We start from the raw sequence: 17,890 nt of genomic DNA on the forward strand, positions 1-17,890 counted from the left end.
ACTATGAAAGAGAATAATGAGTAATAAGAAAAAAAAAGATTTTTAATGTTTTCTCTTCTACTTCAGCGGCTGCGCCCCGAGCATCTAGGGGCTCTGTATTTGAGGGGGGGGGGCAAAAAATAGCATAAAACATTCTAAGGCTTAAATCCAAAAATACAACAGCCTAAAACCATTCCAGGTCCTATAGAAAGCTTCCCTTATAAGGAGAACTCAATCAGTTCAGTAGTTATTGAAATGTTAAGCTTCAGACAAAAAAAACTTTCTACTTTGTATAACAGGATTTAAGAATAAACGTTCAATTAGTTCTTAACCTTCTTTAATAAAACTAAAAGTAAAACACCATTATTTTTTAACATTTGCTAATACCAGCACATAAATATTTGTCTGTTCATAAAAACACATATGAATATATTATCGGAATATATAAAAACCACAGAAGAATTTGAAATGCATTTTCTCTACCTGTTTTAATGGATATTATGCAATGCATTGTGCTGGAGAATTTGGGGATCTAAAGGGATAAGACAATGACCGATAAAATGATGCACATCCTCAATGATGATAGATACACAAAAGTATCCCTTCTGTAGATTACATTTATTGATAGAAACATTTGTACACTTAACCTAATGAACCAAAAACTAAAATTCAATAAAAGTCCCCAAAATTGTTAAGTCAACCAATAAGAAACCGTCCCTTTCCTCCCTGGGGGGAACTTTTGTTGACTTGTCGTAATCCTAAAGCTTTATTTACCAAAGTTCCTGAAAAATAAACCAAGAAAAAATAGATCAGTATTATCCATTTTTATTTTCTAATGTAATATATCCTTATATAAAAGTAATAGGATCTCTGTCTGAACTGAAGGATCTCGTTAACCGCTGAACCGATATGGTTCGTCTTTATAATGTAGCTTCTCATAGATCTTGGTAACTATAATATGAGAGGGTACTCTAGGGTCGTAGGCACTAATGTTCATATGTAGAAAAGATATCAATTAAGGATAAACTAAAGAGTTACATTGATTTCTCTCCTGCGTTGGTGCTTTTCCTCAAAGTGCAACAAGAACACTGAACTCTCCCAACTCATTTTGAAATAAACTAGTAATAAACTGGGGGGGGCGGGAAGAAGTTTTCCCCTCGATTCCTGACCCCTGCGTTGCCCTATTCCAATATCACCTAACCTAACCTAATTTAAGTAATAATCAAATAAATGAAAACCTAACCCCTCTTAATTTTAATTTATTCCAAAATTAGGCAAAATTGGGAGGGGTTTCTGTGCTCGACTAGGCAATTCCAAGGAAACTCCAATCTCTATTCCAAATGATAATATCTTGTTGGCATTTATAAGTTCTTTTACAGAAGACTTTGAAAATTGTCAAGAAGACACGCAACAAAAACTAATCTCCTAATTAAAAATACCAATTTGAAAGGCAGTTAAAAAGGTTTCACTTTAAACCAATTTGGACCTTTTTTGACTTGCTTATCAAAAGGAATTTTCACTAATCAAGGCTTTGATTTAAAAACAATAAATTTTAACAAGGATGGCCCTTCCATGAGCTATCGTCTATTCGTATGTATACTAAAAAGTCTTTCAGCACAGGAAGGGAGGGAACATTGGGCTATAATAACTGTAGACCCAAAAGTTTTATAATAACATTTTTTATGCGTTGCCTTAACAATTTTGGAGACTTGAATTGAATTTTTATTGGTTTGTTCATTAAGTTGAGTGTCTAAACGTTTCAACCATTTATTGTAATCTACAGACATTGGGGATGTTAATCAATTTACTGGCCATTGTCTTATCCCTTTAGATCACTGACAACATAGCCTAAAAACTGTTTAGGAACAATTCAAAAAGAATATTAATTGCCGTTTTCGAGATCATATTTGAAATACATACATCCAGTCAATTTTCATAATATAGAAAAAAAAAAGAAATAAAATGATCTAAAGAATAACTATGCTCATAGAATAGAAAATAGAGAAAAGGGGGTATCGTATCGGATAAGCTTAGATAAGAGTAATCAATATTTTAGTTACACCAATTTTTGGGGCGCCGTCAAATCTATAAGAGCAAAGCCGCTCTGTATAAAAACGCATGCTATTGCTTGATTTTTCAGTATGGCTGCAAACCGGGTCTAATCCAATGGATATAAATCGGTTTCGAAGCCATACAGGAAAAATATTTATAACATTGAAGTCTTTTTCTGCCCTGTTCTTGTGTATCTTTAAAAATTTTATTTCTTAACAACTATAAAACTATGAAAAATAAAATATATCAATAATTCTAAAACAATAAGTACTTACCGTTCAATTCAGGATCATAAGTACCGCCTGTGGCCACACTCTGTCCGCAGTTCCTGGCCGCGGCTACAGGATCTGGCTGGCGCAGCTGCTGGAGGCTGCCAGGTATGCAGCCACCGTTGAATCTGGAAGGAGCTTGTCGGCCGCCCGCAAGCCCATGGTTATCATTTGCATCACTTACACAATCACCTTCATAACCTTTATTGTGGGGCGGACTCGAACCAGCCACTTTTAGATTTGCAAAAGGGGGCGGAGATGGAGAGTTGGACAAAAATTCCCAATCATTTCCATCCCTTGGGGAAGAAATGACGGGGGAAGAACAAGCATCACTTTTATCACATGTTGTTGCTAAATTATGATTATTATAAGGCACTTCAGTTTCATTAAACTCTCTCACACGAGGGGTGGAGCCACCAACATCGCCCCCACCGGGGGGATTATAATCAGGGGGGTGGTGTGCTGTTGTTGTAGTTGTGTGGGGACCTGGTGGGGGCAGATATCCGGGGAGCCAGACCTCCCCCGCGCCCCCAGGAGGTGGAGGGACACCATTCTCTGAGTAATCACAACCATAATATGGCACAGGATCTAAAGAAAAAATAAATGAAGCAAAAAAAAGAAAAACGGCTAAGATGAGCAAAATTTACAGTGAGATATAATAAAAGAAAAAGAGAGACTGCTACTTTATTTATACACACACACATACAAACTAAAACAACGGGAGTTACATTCAATAATTTATAGCCCTTAATAGTTTAAAATTCCTTATAAGCATGTAGGGACCATAACTCAGATATACTTTTTCAAAGAGTCCACAATCATTTCAAAGGTCTCTAAGGCAATACAAATGATACCAAAGTTTAGTTTAAATAAATACCATAAATATCAAATAAGTCTAATGGCACATGTAATCATTCTAAAGCAACTAAGTTTAATGGTACATGTAGTCAGTCTAAAGTAACCCAGTCTAATGGCACATGTAATCATTCTAAAGCAATTAAGTTTAATGGTACATGTATTCAGTCTAAAGCAACTCAAGTCTAATGGCATATGTGATCAGTCTAAAGTAACTCAATAGCACTTATAATCAGTCTAAAAAACTTATTCTAATGGCACATGTCATCAGTATAAAGAGACTAAGTCTATTGGCACATGTAATCAGTCTAAAGCAACTCTAAGTCTAATGGCACTGATGAAACTGATGGGAGAAAATGAAAGATTTCAAATGACTTGACAGTGACATTTGTGCAAAAATAAACCGGCTTTCCACAAAACTGCAAAATACTTAAAATAAAGTTAAAGGATATCTCTCTGTGTGTACCGAAGGATCTCGCTAACCACTGATATGGTTCTCCTTTACATGGTAACTTTGTCATAGCTCCTGGGAATGTTTTATAACTATTTTGGGGGAGTGTATATAAATTAAAATTAAACTACAATTGAAAATGGTGGGGTTGGCATGCCCCAATGCCCCCCCTCCCTCAAGTGCCCCTAAAGGCCTCTAGGGGCGTAACCGCTAGAATGAATTATCCATAAGATGATAGGACTTTGGGCTCACATGATTTATCCAGGGATCTAAAGGGATAGGACAATGGCCGATAAATTGATGTGTATCTCTAATATATTTAGTAAATTACTCCTTCTAAAGATTACAGTTAGTGGTTGAAAACTCAACTTAATGAACCATCCAATCAAATTTCAATGAAAGTCCCCAAAGTTATTAAGCCAAAGAATAAAAAAACGTCATTACAAAACATTAGGGACTAGTGTAATAAACAAACCATTGTCTCCTCCCTTCCTGGGCTCACATGGTTTTTACCTCATTACTTGTAATACGATGCAGCAACACATTACTAAATTAAAGTCACATTTCTATTGGTTGTTGAGTAAAAACACTGAAAATAGTTTAAATTGATTTGCAAATTCGGTAAATATGCCAATATATCTTTAGGGGAAAAATTCTGCTAGAAAAAAAGACCAAGGATAAATACATCAAAAATGAAAAACAGAAAAAAAACTATGAAAATCCCTTTTTTAATAAGAAAATTCAATAATAATAATTTATTTCCATCAGGAAATGTTTAATTGTCATATATGATTCTCATATTATAATAATTCAGTTGTTATACTTTATATTCAAACATTAGGTACCATGTAAATAAATCTATGTTTTAATTTACCGCAAATAGAACTTTGATGCAGCTTTAGACTGCTCGAAAAAGCTGCTAGGCTTAGTGGAGGTTGCGGCTGACTTGAAATCTAGACGGCTGTAGTTGAATTTTTGGCCTTACTTTACACTAAATGCATTGTTGTGCTTTTCATAATATCATGCTTGTTTAATACATGATTATATTGAACAAATAATTTAGAATTACATAAATCTAGAAAATTCTATTAGTACATTTTGTTCATTCTGTTTAGATGCGTATTTAACAGTGTGCATCAACTTCCACAGATGTTTCTATCCATTATCAAATAACCAGAAGAGCATTCATATTATTAGAAACTGACCTTCCCCCTACGCCCCTAGAAAAATCATAAGGCACTTGAGGTTGGAGATAAAGGGGGTAAGTCGACCACCCTTCCCATTTTTAATTTAAGTTTTAAAAAGAAAAAATATAAAAATCTTAAAGGTGATAATATTTTTCTAAGAGTGATTTCTCTTACGAGGATGGTGGTACCCTCCCCCAAAATAGTTATTAACCTTTCCAGGATTCATGAAGCTATATTGTAAAGGAGAACCTTATCAGTCCAGCAGTTACAGAGACAGATATCCTGTTACTTTTAAATAAGGATAGTGTCTTTTTGAGAGTATGAAACAGTATGCAGGATGTGATAATATGCGGAGGTGAATTCACACCACTTTAAACAGATCTGTGCTATGCAGAAAAATTTACAAGGGCGTATTTAGTGGAATAAAAAGTAAGGAAAAAAAGTAAAGATAGCTCTCATCTAAGCATTTTATAATCCTACTATCAATTTTAAGATTTGCCCGTTGATTCCTGTAACAGGTAACGGCAATTTAGAAAGCATAACAACTTTATAATACTTACTAGAAAGTCTGTATATTCATTTTTAATTAGGAAGTCATACTAATTCTCATATTCAGTTGATTTTTAGAATATTAAACAATTAGACAAAATATATAAAGCAAAGCATCTATATAATCAGGTCTATAGAACGTGAGTATGTCAATGTAAAAATATTGTATCAGCTAGATATTTGCATCAATTTTTTGTTCAGATATGTAAAAAATATAAATCTTGATGGTAAAGTCTTTCTATGTTTGTTAATTTTTATTTTTTTGTCTGATTTGATGATCCTTGCTTTTGTAGATGTTGCCAACCTTGCATTAAAAGATTCTCTCTTGGCAAAAGAGCCAAATACTTCTTTACAATGTAGATTCTCATAGAACTACATTTTAAGAAGAGTACTTCCACCCCCCCCCCCCAGGAAATAAATTTATTACTTTTTTTCTTAACACTAAAATAAAAATAAGGAGGGGGGAGGGGATTTGAATTCAAATTACACCACTTCAAGTAACCCTTGATGTCTCTAGATTCAAGGGTCTAGGCGTGTAGCCTGTGCACGTATGGTCCCTCAGATGTCAAAACTTTATTTTAGTGTTTGGCCAAAATGACTTAGCAATTGTATCTGTAAGTACGTCTAATAACACCCTATGCTATTTTTAAAATCCTAGAAAATTTTTTTTGCAAGAAAATTGCATAAATTTGCAACCTTTTTTAGAACCACTACATAACTCGAGTTTTAAAACTTTTTATATAAAATCCTTTTTACAAAAAATATCAATAATTACTTAAAATTAAACCTGAAAGAAAAGAAATCTCATTACACGTGTTAATTTGCATGTTTTAGGTCTTTTTTTGAGGAAAGTATAACTTCCACATTTTTGACAATAAGTGATGAAAATTTAATAAAATCATTTTTTGAATGTTTAGAATTACCAATTTTCTACATTTAAAACAAACTGTTAACAAAATTTAAAATCATTCTAATATATAACTTTAAAAATCAATAACATTTTATAAAATGATGTTTTAAAAAATAAATCATTAAAAGGTATTAAAATGCATTTTAAGTTGCTTAAAATTATAACGAGAATATCTTTTTACACTTTATTCTTTGTAATAGAGATTAATCGTAATTTGCTGAAAATGAAACATTTAATAAACTAATTGAATCTTTTTGTGACCATATTTAAAATTTTTAATTTTTACACTAAGGTGTTTTTTAATAAAAATCTTTGTTAATTTCTGTTTTACGACAAAAAAAGAAAGGGACTTTTTTACTATTTCTAGGTTATCTTATGCAATTTAAACTATATAATATAAAATAAATTTTAATTGTCTTTCTTTTGAGCCACAAAATACTGTAAAATGTAACATATATGCAAAAATAACAATTTTTTTAATGAATATTATAATATCCTTATATGACATTGCGTCAGAGCTTATTCTTTAGATCATATGTTCATGAAAAGTAGCCATAACTTGGAGGGTTGCACTATTTGTTAGAATATTAAATAAACTTGAATGGTAAAAATATTAGCATATCCTTTGTTAATTCAAATGCTTTAGGTATATTATTCGGAAAGTTAGTTAAAAAAGAGATCATTTGCTGTGTATACTGTTGAAAGACTTTCAAAAATGTGAATTACAAAGCAATCCTAAAAGATCGGGCCGTGGGCAAGTCTTGGTCGATTGGGGGGTACGGGGGTTTTCTGATAGCAATTTGCGTTATTGGTATACAAGGTAAAAAAACAACATTTTAAAGAAATTCTTTAAATAAAACCCAACGTGTATTGGCAGTACAAACATCTTCATGCTAGCAGACATATGTTTATCAAAATTAAAGAAAAGTATTTCCACAAGAAAAATTATTCAGGTTTCTACTTTATAATTTTAAATATTTTTTTTCTGATAAAATGTTTGACATATATCATATAATCATTTACCAAAAAAAATATTTTGATAATTTAGATTTCAGAGAATATGAAAACCCTCAAAAACTAAGACGACATTTTGCATCTTCTGCTATGACATTTAAGAAAAAAAATTTAAAAATCAAAATTTAGTATGAAAACTATTTTTATCGATTTTTCTGAAGGTATTATCGTATTCTATGGGTTTTTCATTATCATTTACTTATATCGAAAGTGCCAAACATTGTACCCTAACTTATTCATTTAATAAAAAACCAGCCGTGTGTGCTATTAATCATCGAATGCCTGCTTTTTAACTCCATTGCGCGCCTTCGAATATATTTGAATGCACATTGATTAAAAAATTCAGATCATACTTTATGAAGCATCTCATGTGTGCATGAGAGATGAAAGTATCAGGAATAAAGACAAGATTTTCTGTTTGAAGGTATACCTATTTGAATGGATTTATTATTAGTTGGATCTTAAACCAGATTATTATGTATTTCTATAAAGTGAAACTTGTAGTGAACTGAAATTAGGATCTCCCACTTTACACCATCCCCTCCCCTTCTGGGAACGAACTGGCTAATAAAAAATGTTCATGTTAGCAACCTAAATTGGTCGATAATTTTTCCCCTGACATAATATCCACGTATTATATAGGTACACCTACTTACAGGTATACCTAAAATTTTACCAAAGATTAAAAATTCTATAAAAAAAAACCAGCTCAAAGCAAATTTTTAACAAATTCGAAGCCGGTTCGGTTTCCCCCTGGGAGGAGGTGGACATTGGACTGTTATCAAACTAGTCCCCAAATTTATAACAACGTTTTCTTATTCGTTGACTCAAGAACTTTGGGGAATTTTATTTAATTGTGATTGGTTGGTTAAAATCAAGTTGAATGTGCAAACGTTTCACTGGCTTATCCCTTCAGATCCCTAGGTTGTCCCATCTCTATTGAACAATCATCAAATATTTCTTGTTCAGCTGCAGCTGCTTTTAAAATTTTAGCCAGCTGCAATTTAAGCGACCAGCTGCAGTGGCTACAGGCGGCATCTACCTGTTTCCGTTTTGCTAACCGAGCGGTCAGTAATCATGAAATATAATAAAGGGCTAGTTTTGATCAATTTATTAGAGGTATTTTATTAATAAGACTCCAATAGAATATTAATAGAAATTGATTGATGTTTTTGTGAAGAAAAAAATATTTGAAGCTTACTTAGTCCTCCCTCCATCCATGGCAATAATATCAATCAAATTTAGAAACTAAGATGACAACATCCATTACCATAAGTAGCGCAGTAAGAAAAGCCCACGTGTTCACAGATAGGGAAGACCTAGTTGTTTCTTTTTCAAACTTGTAATATATATATAACTAATAATACAATTTTGAATTTAAAGATATAAAACAATAGACAATAAATTCAAGTACAGCTCCATTAAGATAAACAAATTACCCCCTCTAAAGCGTAAAATCATTGGTGTAAAAGTTTGAACACTGAAGGTTTGTACAATCCAATAAAGATTTGATAAACGTCCCTAAAGCTACTAAACCAACAAATGATTATGAAACATTGGGGACTAATATTTACAATTCTATGTACCCTCCCTCACTGGTTTAATTAAACATTTTATCTAATTTATCAGCCGCGCATACTAAGTCTCAAATTTAAACCCGTGGGAATGCTTTGAAATTTTTTTTGAAAAGAGGGATTGCCATATTTTTGTTAGGTTTAGACTTCCAGCTGATTTTTAAAATTGTAAAAAGGTTTATTACCCAGAGTTTATAAATTTTATTAAACATAATCTATAATACTAAGTAGAACGATGTCTGTCTGTCTGAAGCTTAAGATCTCAGTATTCACTGAACCGATTATCTTCAGGGAATATACCTACTGGTCCTGTGATGGTTTTAAGATATTCTCTTACCTCTTGGAGTAAAGCACCTAGAGGCTAGGGGCGAAGCTGCTAGTGTCTGATAATATGTTATGAAAATAATAATAATTTAGATAATTCTACTCTAAAAAAAACTTAAGGAAAATTGTCAACAGTGTTCTAGAATGTTAGATAAAATTCCTAGTAACACATTTTGACCCCCTAATTGTAGTAATGTGAATTTTTAATAGTAAATCTGCTACAAGATTCTTGCAGCTGACTGGCGGCTGCCTTAAAAATGTAGTTTCTACATTTTTTAAGTCCTCAACAATCCACAGAGATCTTGGACTATGGCCCTCCAACACTCTACATTCTCCAACCTCTACCCTGCTTACTATCTACATATCAACTTAACCATATGTCAAACTTGCTAATATCATAAAGTGAAAAGTGAAAAAAATAAACCACCAAACAAGCTAACCAATGATCTAACAAACGAACGTGCTTATAACTGAAAAACAAGTACTTTGTAATACTATCTTTAACTATTAAATAATGTATTAATATAATATGTACTAATTGAACCTAACATACTAACAAAACAATTATCATAACTTTATTTTCTTTGTATATTGTTTCATTTAATGAAATAAATATTCTAAATGTAAAAAAAAAATTGTGTTAAGTAGTCAAATGCTTGCAAAATTTTAAAGTACATCAAATTAAGAATTTAATTTTGTTTCAATGCGTCAATTTTATGATTAAATTATCTGTTTAGCGCACATAATCTATAATACAAAGTAGAACGATGTTTGTCTGTTTGTAACGAAGGATCTCGCTTACCGCTGAACCGAACGGGTTCTCCTTTACAGGGTAGCTTCTCATAGGTCCCGGGAAGGTTTATAACTATTTTCGGAGAGGGTATCACCACCCTCCCAAGAGAAATAACAAAAATTCGAAGAAAAAAACTTTTACGTGGAGACTTGAACATAGAAATAATTACATATTTGAAATAAAAAAAAAAACATTCAAAGTGGCACTTGACGTCTCTCCGGGCGTAGCAGCTAGTTTAATATATAGCGAAAATATATTAAGTAAAATCATCTAATAGTAAACCTAAACGTAGGTTAGGTTATACCTATTGGGTACTGGGTTGTCCCGCAGGGGTTAAGCATTAAGAAAAAACTACCTTAGTTATTATAAAACTTAATATTTCGGTGGTCCAAAAATCTGTTATTGGAAATTGATTTTTGCAAAGATCACAATTATTTATGAGAAACACATGTCATGTCATATTTGCAATATTTTGTAAAATTAAATTGACCCACCATAACCAACAATTTTTGCTTAAACTAAAACTTCATTCACTTGTTGCCAAACTGAAGTTAAACTCGTAGTTACAACTGCTGCTATGTTAGGCAAGCAAATATAGTATTAAGAAGGGGGAATGCGTTGGCATATTAACAGGCACAACACATTACAAATCACATCAAAAAGCTTTTAAATTAAGATTAAATAAAGAATGGGGAGGTTTTTAAGAGGGGTGTGGGGAGGGTTTTTTTTTTTAATGAACAAGGACAATATTGTCATGTTGAGCCCATTAATCATTATACCAACACCAAACTGCACTCTTAGATAATCAGTTATAAATAAACACTTATATTTCAAATAATGAAATACAAAAATATAGAAAAAATAATTTGTTATAGTTTGTTGTTCCTTAAGATCTTATAAACGGCTAAACAGATCGTTCCACAATTTTCTGTGAAGCTTTTCATTGGTTCAGGGAATGTATTAGGCTTTTTCTGTGAAGTTTTTCATTGGTCCAGGGAATGTATTAGGCTATTATTTGAGGGGTTGCGGCACTTCAGTTCCAAGAATATCCCCTAAAGCATTTTTTGGAAAAAATCCACTAGAGGATAGGGGTACAGCAACTAGTTTAAATTATCTTTTTAAAATTGTCTCTTTCTCTGAATATTTCATAACTACATACTGCTCTGCTTCTCTTAGTTGATTTTTTTTGAAGAAGTGTACTTTAATTTTTTGGTGCGTAGCATCTCTATAATTTACAATACAGCTTTTACGTTCTAACAAACCTGTTCTGCCTTTACTTTTTGACCAGTCAAAAATGATCATTAAATTAACACAATGAAATGTTTTTCTTTTTGTCTATGTGTTGTATTAAAATTTAGTAGAAATGCCTTAGATGCTAGGGGCCGCAGTCTCTATTGATTAGAAGAATATATTAGATATTTAACGCATCGTATTATAAACAGCTTTTCGCGGATATAAGAATGAAAATTATAAGATTAAAAACAGGGCTAACAAAACTGATTATTTCTATTTCAATATTCGTGTAAATTGTCTGAAATACAAAGTTATACATGATTTTTCACTATGGCTGAGAACAAGTTCTAATCCAGAGGATATTAATCGGTTTGAAAACCATAGTGTAAAATAAATTGGTTGCCTACCTGTATTATTATCACAGTTAAGAGGTGAAAGCACATTCTTGGCCGGAGAGGAACATAAACAGTCTTCTAAAATATAAAAATCATTTGTTAATAAGATTATAAAAACTAGAGGTTATGTCCATTTCAATTAGGGGCTCTGTATTACAGGGATTGGGAAATGTTTTAAAATAGCCTAAAACCTTCCATGACCCCCCTCCCCCATGGTAATTCGATCTAGGGGGGGAGGGGTGATATCATAATGTATGTATAATGATAACAAAAGTAGAAATATATGGGTAAAAAGTATTTTTTGGTCCTATTCCCTGATCTACCCATTCACTCCTTGCCAAAGTATCTTAAACTACCAAAGACCAGTAAAATGCTTCACTAAAAATTTATTATCATCTTACAAAACGTAAAAATTCTACTGCTCAGGAATCAGAGAATATTAAAGTATTTAATAAAAAATATAAAAATTTCAAACATTTATAATATTTTTTTTGTATTTCAATTTCTTGTTTTTATATTTCATGTAGCACCTTTACAGAACTTAGAATGGAGTATAGAAAAGTATAAAAGTCCGGGACGGCCATGCGGATAAAGCTTAAAAGGAGAGGTGGGTAATATAAATAGACAGCAGGGAAAGAAAGGAGGGAGAGAGAGAGATAGCACTAGAGAAAAAAGTTTTAATTTTGAGGTTGGCGCCGATTTCTTATCTTTGGCTGAAAGCTTGAAAATGACAGATGCAGGCATAAAGAGTACATAAAACAGAGTTGCCAAATTTTAATATTGTCAAAACCATGGTTGTCAAATCTAATTTGATTAATGTTGGCAAAAAGTTTGCATAAAAACAGAGTTGCCATATATTAAAATTGTTAAAAAAATATAATTACAACTTAACTAAGAACAGATGAAGTTTAACTAAAAGCTGAAAAAACATACAGGCATAAGAGTACTAAAACAAATTTAATTGTGAAAAATTCGAGTCGTAAAATTTATAACAATAGGGTTGCCGTTGACAAATAAAAATAACATGAAGACATAAGAGTACATAAAAACTGAGTTGCCAAATATAAATATATGAGAGATACATGTATTTCAGTTTATAATCATGTCAAAATTCAACAATGTTTGAGCTACAAACTTATGGAAAATGAGAAAAAAAAACTCTTAACTAGTGCTTGCTTGAAGTTAACTTTCAAATTTGATAAATCTATAAAGAAGGTATATATTATTAATTTTCCTCTTTTCCAGTCTAAATGATTTATATGAATTATTAAGCAAAAAAAACTTCAGTGAAGTAAGAGCTACAGTGACAAATTAGGTTTGAACTTGAGTCTTTCAAAATTTGCATAAACTAATAGCGTGTGCATAAATTTACATGCTGGCCAATATACCTCACTAAATATTATGGGGCTCAAAATTGGAAGGGTAAGCTTGAAATAGAGTTTCATTTTCCACAAATACCTTTTACTTTGTTTCATTGACCATTGACCAAGATAGGAAAATAAAAGATAAATAAATCTTCTCCCCCAATTATTAGTCAGTAGAAGTAAAAAAGTGAAGACAGCAACTGCAAAATTAAAATTAAAAAAATGTTTCAATATTATATTTTCAACTACAAAATAAAAATATACACACATATTTCTTAAACCGATTGATTTCTCCAATTTAGAGGTCCCATGGTGGTTTTAGGCTATTTTTGAAATCTTCAAATTTAGAGCACCTAGATCTTGGGGGCAATAAATAATATTAAAGGCAATAAACAATCAGTCAGTCTTTTGTTTTAACAATAGTCTATTTTATATATCTATTATGTGGACATATATTTTCTTAACACTGAAAAAGTCAGGTACACTTAAAAGTTTAAATGTGCAGTCACTGAGTCAATGGTCATATTTTCCCAGTGAAAAATTAGGTATAGTTCATTAAGTACTACAAAAAAAAACTTTTTATTTATGTATAAACTAGCGGCTGCGCCCTAGCATCTAGGGGCTCTGTACTCGAGGAAGTAGGACGGGATAGAAAAATAGAATAAACCCAGTCAAAGACTTAAATCTTAAAATGAAAAAGTCTCAAACCAATGAGACCTATGTGAAGCTTCCGTAAAATGAAGAACTAAATCGGTGAAATATTTATCGAAACCATTAGCTACAAACAAAATAAACATTACTACTTTATATAATAGGATTAACTAAAATAAATGCTAAGTAGCTCAAGTCATAAAATAATTTTCCAGTAACTACTAATTTGATAAATTTTCAGTAATGTTAACTTTGAACAAGAGAGTTCTATGTACATGAAAGCGAATTGATTATTTGTTAATTTATGTCTTATTAACGGCGAGTAAAGTCCCACAATGCTATTGCTTGTATCTTGCAGGATTGGGAGCATTAAAACTTGTTTCCATGTGTCATATGAAATCTAAAATGACTTCCCTTACCAGTCTACAATTATTAAGAAGCCTGTTTGATAAAACTTAAAGGGTTTGTTGAAGTTTAGAGAAGGAAGGGAAATTGACATTTATTTCTCTTTAGTTACTAAATGCAGAATTTCTTACATAATTGGGAAAATTCGTTCATTGTCATATTTCTAAAGCTAATATATATGAAGCTAAATGCAAGGGAGGTGGGGGGGGGGGGGGGGCTATTAAACACTAACCTAAATTTACTGACTATGCCCTGAATTATTTTGGACCATGAGTAGCTAAAATATTTGTCGGGTTAATAATGAGAAATCTCCGCCTAGTGTTTAGTTCGGCTCCTGCCAGTTATTTCAAATATGTGAAATTGCATATATTAGCAGTAGAGCTAGAGGATTATTTTAGAATACAATTTATAGAGATATAGGGATACATTAATGTAAAAAAATACTATAAAGAAACTTTTCTTGAAAATCGAAATGGATGTAATTGATGTAGTGTGAGCTAAGTGGTGTTACAATTTTTCAATAATAATAAGATATTGTTATATTTTTTGGTGGGCTGCTTATCAACATAATTGTCCTTGTTGCAATATTTTAGCCAATTTTCCAATAACAACACAATTTCATAAAACAAAACACTTTCTGAACTTGTAAATATAATAGGCATACATTCTAGTAAGTTGATTAATAGAAAGTAAATTGAAATTGAAAATCATTGCTTAAAATAATTAACAATAAGAGTTAGATATTGAACTGTACATTTAATATAAAAATTTCAATTTATTTTAAGATTGCTATGTTAGCCGAAAAATCTACTAGAATGAGTAGTTTAAATACGCCCTTGTGTACTGTCCTAATGTTTTGTCTGAATTAAAGCTGAAACAACATCTATTTCAAATATAATGTCGACAGATACTTATGACACCCAGTAAAATTCATTTAAAGCTTTTAAAATCATTAAAGAATTTTCATCTGAAGTAAAACCTTAAGACCTTCAAATTTACCATAACATTTTTTCTATTCAAAGTAATAATCATAATAATTATAGAATTGATAATTTTGACTAGTGAAAATTATAAGAGGCCTAAAAATTTTAAATTATAAATTAACATCTATGAAAATATCAAACAAAACATCATATTTGAATAGACATAAAAATGAAGACAGTTTTTTATCTACCAAAAGAAAATGATCTATAATTAGGCCAAAAATCAAACAACTATTTTCAAAGAGAATTACTATTTTGAACACGAAATCTATAAGAACTTCAATTCAAATATAGCCTAATAAAAAAGGATAACAGAATTCATAGATCTCGCAGCTACTCTTACACGGGGTTATGTCCGTGAATCTGTACGCCTGTAAGTTAAAAAAGATTTTAACAAGATTAGTTTTTATTCATATTGATGCCTTTTTATATGATAAGATTCAGTGAAAAGATAATGACCAATAAATTTATGTACATCCCCAAAGATGATACACAAAATTAACCCCTTCTATAGATTTTAATTAGTGGTTAAAAAGTATGGACACTCAACTAAATGAACCAACAAATCAAAATTTACGAAGAGCCCCAAGATTGTTAAGCAAATAGATAAGAAAACGTTATTATAAGACTTTGGGGACTTGTGTAATAAACAGCCAAATGTACTCTCCCAACCTGGAAAAAAATACTAGCCTTCCGTGTACATATACCCCCCCCCCCCTATTTAAAAAAGTGACATACACTCATTCAAATGTTTACGAGATCATTGTTTTAAGTCCCAAAAGCCACTGGCGAGAGCATTTAGAAAATTTTGGTAAATGAAAAAGTCAAAACTATATGCCTTTTTTTCAAAACTAATTTTTTCCGATTCACTCACTTACAAAATTATACATATTGAGATTAAATCCCTTTTATCTAAAATAAATTATAGAATTGCTTTGCTGCTAAAAGATATAGATGATATAGTATTATTCCAATGCAGCTTTTGTGCCTACATTGTAACAGGACAAGGAATCTTATGCTCAAAAACAAATAATAAGAAAAAGGAGGCAGGTTTTAATGTAGATATATCGTAATCAAGGTATAAAGATGGTAAAGTTAATTCGCACAAAGAGTTCGGAATTGGAAAAAATGCCACAACTTTTTTCAATTTATTTAAAAAAACAAGGGGGGTATTGCGTGCTCAATAGGTACTTTGTTGGAAATGATCAAACCTCTTTCAAAGAAGCTAATTTTAACAATAAATGCTCTGTCAAATAAATGCTCTGTCATTTTTCACTCCAAAAGACGTATCCCCATCCATCTGGCAAAGTAAAAACGCCAGGTTTGAAGGATGTGGTATAATCTATAGCGCCAGTGAATCAAGGAAACTGTGAAGTTGTCTGATTAAACAAGATAACAGATATAGACGAACAATTAAAGTAAAAAATAGGGAAACGAAACGAAAAAAAACAAGGACAACCATGCCCAAGCTTTTAATATCATTAAAAGATAAAACTATTGTTATAAAGGAAAAGAAACAAAAGATCAACAATAGATATTTCCAAAAGTAGAACAGCAATTGCAATCTAATTTCATTACAGATGAACTTAAAATTGTAATAAATGTAGAAATTTTGATATAACACTTTCTTCCCTTTTATCATTCCCCATTTTAGTATGTTTTTTTGTAAAAAATTATAACAATTATTTGTTCAGAGATTTTTATTACAAATGAAATAATAATCTATATCAATACTAGCCCTCTATATATAATACGTCGTTTGTGTGCCATTCTGGCGTCAAAGTATTACAAGTCACTGGTTAACGTATCGACCACCAAGTTAACTTAGAATAACCAACAGACCTCTGGACATACAATACATGGTTATTGTAATTTTATAAGGTTTTCTTTCTGTCAAGAAAACTATGGCGGTTTCCCTTATATCGACTGAAACATTATTTGATGCTAATTGTAATTTATGGAAAGGTTAGGATACTACCCGGTAATGACCCCAGCAATATTAAAACTAGCATAAACATAAATGAAAATTCCTAAATGGTATTGGTCTTCAGTAGAACCACTTTGTCTAATGGCCAAAGCCACGCAGAGGAAATCCTAAATTACCAATAATTTTCCATTTTAGATTTGTACATAATATAGGATATTGTAGAAATCATATTCTTGCATTGCAAATTTATGTAGGAGATATTTCATAGGGAAAAATCCTTTTTTTACTTCTATCCTTATAATCTGCCATAAATGTTTTTTTTCCTTCATAATTTTATCTTTGGTTATATGTTAACTAAATGAAAAACAAAAAAACTTCTATCTACAGAAAAATTTTTCCAATATAAAAATATCAGTTCCATTACTTAATTACATAATTTTCATTATTAAACAGTTATTCATTCTCTTGATCAAAATTAATGGTTAAAAAGTTTAAAAACTACTAGATTGAAACCATCGAACCAAAATTCAATAAGGTAACCAAAGTTTTTTGAACCAACGCATAAGGTAACGAGGGAACTAGTGTAATCTACAGTCCAATTTTCCGTCCCTCCCTGTATGTCTTAAAAAAAGCAAAGCAAAAACAATAAGATTATAAAAAGTTAAAAAACATAAGAAAGAGTTGTTCAATAAAACAGCAAAAAAATTTTGTGTAGAAAAATGAAAATATGGAAGAAAAACTGTTCTTTTAAATTAAACATTAAAAGAAAAACTAATTTGAAAAAAGTTTATTTAAACATATTTTCATCAAACACCTTTTCCATTAATCTGCTGATTTTATAACACAATCTTAAATTAATTGTGGGATAACTAAAAAGCCAGAAAAAAGAAGGGATGGGGTTTATAAAAACCACAAAAAAAGCTTCGACAAAGGGGTCCCGACAAAAAGTTAAACTTGGCGCCACCAATCCAGGGA

At 31.3% G+C, this 17,890-nt stretch overlaps 2 protein-coding genes across 3 annotated transcripts in view; both read right to left on the reverse strand.

Annotated features, from left to right (window-relative positions):
* LOC145326828 (long-chain-fatty-acid--CoA ligase 4-like) overlaps positions 1-17,890 on the reverse strand; it is a 173,506-nt gene that overhangs the window by 153,610 nt on the left and 2,006 nt on the right. The gene's annotated exons all lie outside the window — the stretch shown is intronic.
* The window catches only part of LOC145326826 (SMAD family member 6-like), a 98,738-nt gene that overhangs the window by 68,988 nt on the left and 11,860 nt on the right, over positions 1-17,890 (reverse strand). For both annotated transcript variants that reach the window (XR_013881984.1, XM_080170255.1), the window contains exons 7-8: positions 11,598-11,663; positions 2,307-2,888 (exon numbers count right to left, since the gene is read on the reverse strand). Coding sequence is in view for 1 of the 2 variants with exons in the window: in XM_080170255.1 (XP_080026381.1) it covers positions 2,307-2,888; positions 11,598-11,663 (648 nt within the window). In the remaining variant the exon portion in view is untranslated. The remainder of the gene's footprint in view (positions 1-2,306; positions 2,889-11,597; positions 11,664-17,890) is intronic.

Source organism: Acartia tonsa, chromosome 8 (assembly GCF_053477335.1).
Source record: "Acartia tonsa isolate MP-2025a chromosome 8, ASM5347733v1, whole genome shotgun sequence".
NCBI classification, from domain to species: domain Eukaryota; kingdom Metazoa; phylum Arthropoda; class Copepoda; order Calanoida; family Acartiidae; genus Acartia; species Acartia tonsa.